Here is a 5,682-nt window from a genome sequence, read left to right on the forward strand (position 1 = left end):
TCAATATTATAAGACATAATTTTTCATCCATATGAATAAGATATTTCTAAATAATATTTTTAAGAATGATATTTCTAAAAATCTACACTATGCCCACATTTAATGTTATTTATGACTTTTTTTTATATAGAATATCTTATTATAAGAAAAAAAAATGTTCAAAGTATATAAAATTCCCTTCTTTATGATTATCCACTATTAATTTCGTACTACATGAATCATTCTCTTGAAAATGAAAATATGAAATATACCCACTTTACTTCATAGGTATAATTTGGTGTAATTAGTCTTTGTTGTTTAATTTTTCTCCCTTACAACAAAAAAAATAGAGACTTTTTTTTGGGAAAAAATCATTAAACAAATATGGAAAATTTTACAACCGTCTTAATTTTTCAAAAAATATTTATCATATTTTTGGAGTATTGAGATAGATATAAAAAAATATAGAATGGTCCTTATAAAGTTATAACAAATCGCCACGGCGCGCCACTAGCTATAGTTAATAGAACTTCCCTATAACAACTTTAAAAGTGCTAGCTGACTTGAATCGCCTGCTAAGAACTTTAAAGTTTGTTTCTAAAGCTTGCTTTAATTTGAGAGAAAATGAGTTATGCATTGAAATTGTAAAAAAAAATATCATTTAATCATAACTCATTATTATTATTTAGGATAAATTTATTAATTTTTAAAATAATTATTTTAAAATAATTTAAACATTAATTTATTATTAAATAACAATAAAAAATCATTTTACAATATCCATGCATAAACATTAAACTCTTAATTTTATTCTTCTAGATTTTTTTTCTTTCTCATTTCACTTTCCATGGTTAACCTACATCTATGATTAGCTCATTAATTGTTCTCACATGAATTTCATATTTCATCTGTTGAGAGTTGAATGAAAAAAAATTAAAGATTCCTGTTGTGGCCTTGTGGGTATATAATTCAAATTCAGTAAAAATATATGGTGAATTCGAAAGAGAAAAAAAACTACTGGTTTAAAACACCATGCAACAATTTTTTAATATATACCACATAATAATGAAAGAATTGAGAGATTTACAATAATATTTTCCAAGAGAGTACATCCTATTATAGCACAGTTATGGCTTTATGGCAACAAGTTCGTGTGGAAAATGACCATGACAACAAAATAAACCTCTTTACTGGTTGTACTATTTTATAAACCTCAAACATGATGCATTGTTATTTGAGTATGATTGATCCAGCTGATAGTTTCCCCCATTGATGGTACAGATTATATGTCGTCATTACAACATTTGTGTTAGTGTTTTCCCTGTAACTGCATCCCCGCACTCGTTGTCATTGACACTGAGCATCTTTCGAGGTATGTCTCTATTTTTAAAAAGTGGTATGATTGTAACATGTCGTTGTTCAAATATCGATATTGTTTCATGTTACTAGTTAGTTGCATTATGAGTGAACCTTAGTTCCCCGTTCGAGATTCGATACATCGATTAATACGGATAGTTTGAATTAATCGATGTATTGATTCTTGAATTGTCCGTTTGGACAGTTTGGGATGACATATTTTTATAGTTGAATCATACGTAGAGGTAAATTATCTTTTGAATGATTTGAATAAATTTTGGTATACTGCATTTGACATTGTTCTTCGGGTGCATATTTGATCGCGGTGATTGTTCACACATTCATCGCTTTCATCTTGTGTACTTGAAGACCAATGCGAAATGCTGCCGAAATTTCATCAAATCACTCGAAAGAGATTTTACTTGTACGTTTGATTCAACTATAAAAAATGTCTTCCTGAATGGGGTAGGGCCACACCTTCAATGCAAAAAAGTGAGTTTAGCATGCATCACAGATAACTTATTCATTGTCATGAATAGCAAATACGAAACATGGATCGAAGTTGGATGAAAGCAAAACGCATCAGTGATGAGTATGAGAACGGGGTGGAACAATTTCTACTGTTTACTCAACCAAATCATTTTGCTCTCCTTGTGTTTAATTTCAGCAAGATTTTGGACTTTTATGTTTTCTTCTGCTTTAATCAGAGGAACAAGGCGTGGGTTTTGCTGCACATTTAATAGGTTCATTTTTTCTCACTTAAATAAAGCATTTCTTTTCTGTGATTCGTATTTCTTTCAGTTTCTGTTTGTGTCTCTTCTTTTGTTCACTATTTATTACATTTATTTGTTGCATTGTCTTCCTTCTTGCTTCCCATTTGCCAAGTGAGTGGAAAGGGGAAAAGAACAAGTTTTGCTTCTTATGTTTGCTTCAATTTATTTGAGTTTGAGATATTTAGGGCTACTGTAGAATCAGCTTCATATCTTCTCAACTTCGCAATCCAAAAGTTAAAGATAGATATATAATATAGATCATATGACATAACGTAATGCATACTTAATAGAATATAAATAACCCAATGCTCACAACCTCACACATTGCTTTTAGCTGTTGATAACTTTTTATAGGGATATAGTCTTTTTATATTGTATTACGATTTAGGAGATAAATATGCATCTTATCTAAACAGTAAATGAAGTTTGCGTCTCCATTATCCTCATCAAAGAAAAGTGGGAAGTCTGCTTCCTAGATGTCAACCATAGTAGCAAAACTGTCTAAATGAGCTTAAGTGCTATCGTTTGAAGGCCAAGAAAAAGATGAATTCCCCAAATCCAGAAGTTAGAATTAGATATAAGCTTGAAAATGTTGGATTTCATTGCGACTGTAATTTTTAGTTTAAAGTTTTGTTTCCTGTAGCTGTTGTACCTTGCTTCTTCAATGTTGTTGATAATTTACTTTTATGATTTTATGATCTATGTTTTATGACATCCTCCAGTTTTCTAGCAAGTAACAATGGTATGAGCATTGTCCTGGTATTCACTAAATTAATGTGGCTCCCCCTTTCTTTGATGTATGGGCATTGAAATAACAAGAATGTTGCTACATATGGATTTGTATTTGAAATACCTCCATGAAATTCTATTTTCTATTTGGGGAAGTTTCTGTTAAGTTATATTTTTCTTTGAGACATTACTACTTCGAATATATTTTTTTCCAGTTACCTGGCTTGTTAGTATAAAATCACAATATACATCAACTTCGATAATAGATATTTTTAACATGGCCATTCACCTCATAAGTACAAACATGATTTAGTGCCTTAGATAGGCTGGAAAGAGGCATTGTTCCTTTCCTCCTTATTTTTTCCTCTTCTAACTTGCAGTCTTTTATTTTAACTTGGTTTATTTTAACTTACAATTTCTATCTTATTCTGAAAATTTTCCGAAATCTTGATCACCACCCAGCTTTTGTTGTTGTATATAACATGGATACAACTGAAATTGTATCATTTTATCAGGTAAATGTTTTTCATCATGTTTTATTTTCTTGGGTTTTCTGACTCATTTTTACATCTTATCAGAATTCACCAGACGAGCTTTATCTGTTGTTTGAGCAGTTCTGTGACCACTTCCATGCAACATCAAGGAATTCAATGTATATGAATTTCATATCTTCTCATTCGAATAATATCCACGCACTGGAACAGCTCCGGAGCATTAAAGATAAGGCAAGCAGCTCTGCACAGGTAGTGTTGTTGGTTGTATCCTTCTAATCACTTGCCTCCTCTGTCCCTCCCTTCCTAGATAAAAGAAAAAACAAAAGACAATGTACGTGATGTGCTAATGTGTTCTGTGTATAAATTTTGTTTGTAGTTTTGCAGTTTGTGAAGAATATTTTTGAATCAAGATTCATTGTACGTACACATTACTTTTGAATCAAGAATATTTTGATAGAAAAGCTTTATACTCTATGATCACATCCCAGTGGCAAAAATATTTGCTTAGTAATATTCTAATTGATTAAAAAAAAGTTATAGGTTGTATACTTGTAATTGCATTTAATTCCAACCAAGACACGAGGACCAATCAAGTCATGGCTTGAGGAGTTATTTTTGTTACAGGATAGGGGAGGTTATTTTCAGCTATTGCATTTATATCTATTGTAATAGAAAAAAATTACAGAACTTATGGATGACATTCGTGAGAATGTCTCTGTGTTGACACTGCTTGCTGGATATGATTGTAAATTCATTTGCTCATATGATATCAACTAAGCCTGTTGATCGATATACAAGACCAGAATTTACAGGTAAGGAAATTGATCATTTCTATTAAAAAATTGTATATCAGTAAGAAATTTCTTTATTGGTATTTTTTATTTGATAGAGAATGGGCCGTTGGCAATTGATTCTAAACAGGCTATTAATCATATTAAGAGGAAGTATGAGTTGGAGAATATGGAAATTGTGAACAAGGAAAAAGAAAAGGTTCGATATGATTTCGTGGTATTTGTAGAATGTAATTTCCATCAACATGTTTCTAATTAATTTGAACCTTTATAGGCTGACAAAGCCATTGCAGAAATTGAGGCAAAGTGTGGCCAAAAAATTGAAGAATGCAAAGAAGAACAAAGGCAGCAGTTGATGCGCATTGAAGATGAACACACGTTGCTCGTAAGCATAGAAAAAGTCTTGAATTTGAAATTATTGGCTGCTTAGAAATATTCTATCATTGCATTCTATTACATGGGATCATAAGTGTTCTGATTTGTCTTTAGTTATATTTTTAATTACTTAATGTTCTAATTAATTGAAAAAACCATTTTTTTAAATAAAGTTACTATCTGATTAGTATTTGTTAGAGATGCAATATAAAGTCATTCATGTATCGTTACCATCTTTTTGTTCTCATTATTCTTGTAACTATAAATTAAGATAGACTCCATGCTATTACTTACTAGTAACTGTTTCCTGGAATTCTATAATTTGTTGTCTCAGACTCTCAGTCATAGCCTCTGCCAGGGAATAAATACCTTGAATTCAAATGTCAAATCAGACACTGCATTCCAAGGCGGTTATTACATAATAACCGTCTTTGAATATCGACCAGACGTAACATTCAAAGACGGTTATTATGTAATAACCGCCTTTGAATGTTACATCTCCTCGAGATTCAAAGACGGTTATTACATAATAACCGTCTTTGAATATATAACATTCAAAGGCGGTTATTACATAATAACTGTCTTTGAATCTCGAGGAGATGTAACATTCAAAGGCGGTTATTACATAATAACCGTCTTTGAATGTCGACCAGACGTAACATTCAAAGACGGTTATTACATAATAACCGTCTTTGAATGTCGACCAGACGTAACATTCAAAGACGGTTATTATGTAATAACCGTCTTTGAATGTCGACCAGACGTAACATTCAAAGGCGGTTATTACATAATAACCGTCTTTGAATCTCGAGGAGATGTAACATTCAAAGGCGGTTATTATGTAATAACCGTCTTTGAATGTCGACCAGACGTAACATTCAAAGGCGTTTATTATGTAATAACCGTCTTTGAAAATTTTTCACTTTCAAAGACGGTTGTTATAATAACCGTCATAAAAAGCAATTGCGTTTCAACGACGTTATATACAACGACGGTTTACAACCGTCGTTAAAAGCACTTATTAACCGTCGTAAAAAGCCATTTTTCTAGTTGTGATTGCAGCTCAAATCTTTTATGCACATCAATCAGACATCGGTCAATCGACAATCTACTATACATTTTCAACTGCATTTGGAGAAATTTTTTGTCAAGTGTCATTCTATTTTTGCCAAGTTCACTCTATGG

The 5,682-nt window shown here is 31.5% G+C and overlaps 1 protein-coding gene across 3 annotated transcripts; it reads left to right on the forward strand.

Annotated features, from left to right (window-relative positions):
- The first annotated feature begins 2,932 nt into the window (after positions 1–2,932).
- LOC114387701 (light-mediated development protein DET1-like) lies at positions 2,933–4,707 on the forward strand. 3 transcript variants are annotated; one of them, XM_028347905.1, is made up of 3 exons: positions 2,933–3,352; positions 3,416–3,580; positions 4,397–4,706. In XM_028347905.1, the coding sequence occupies exons 1-3, from the start codon at positions 3,320–3,322 to the stop codon at positions 4,550–4,552; spliced, it is 354 nt and encodes a 117-aa protein (XP_028203706.1). In that variant the 5' UTR covers positions 2,933–3,319; the 3' UTR covers positions 4,553–4,706. The 3 variants fall into 3 exon arrangements, 2 of the variants coding, with proteins under 2 accessions (XP_028203706.1, XP_028203707.1); XR_003661387.1 differs by lacking the exon at positions 4,397–4,706 and adding an exon at positions 3,708–3,807 and having other exon boundaries at positions 2,939–3,352; XM_028347906.1 differs by lacking the exons at positions 2,933–3,352; positions 3,416–3,580 and adding exons at positions 4,064–4,143; positions 4,221–4,321 and having other exon boundaries at positions 4,397–4,707.
- The last annotated feature ends 975 nt before the right edge of the window (positions 4,708–5,682 follow it).

This window comes from Glycine soja, chromosome 15 (genome assembly GCF_004193775.1).
Source record: "Glycine soja cultivar W05 chromosome 15, ASM419377v2, whole genome shotgun sequence".
Lineage (NCBI taxonomy): Eukaryota > Viridiplantae > Streptophyta > Magnoliopsida > Fabales > Fabaceae > Glycine > Glycine soja.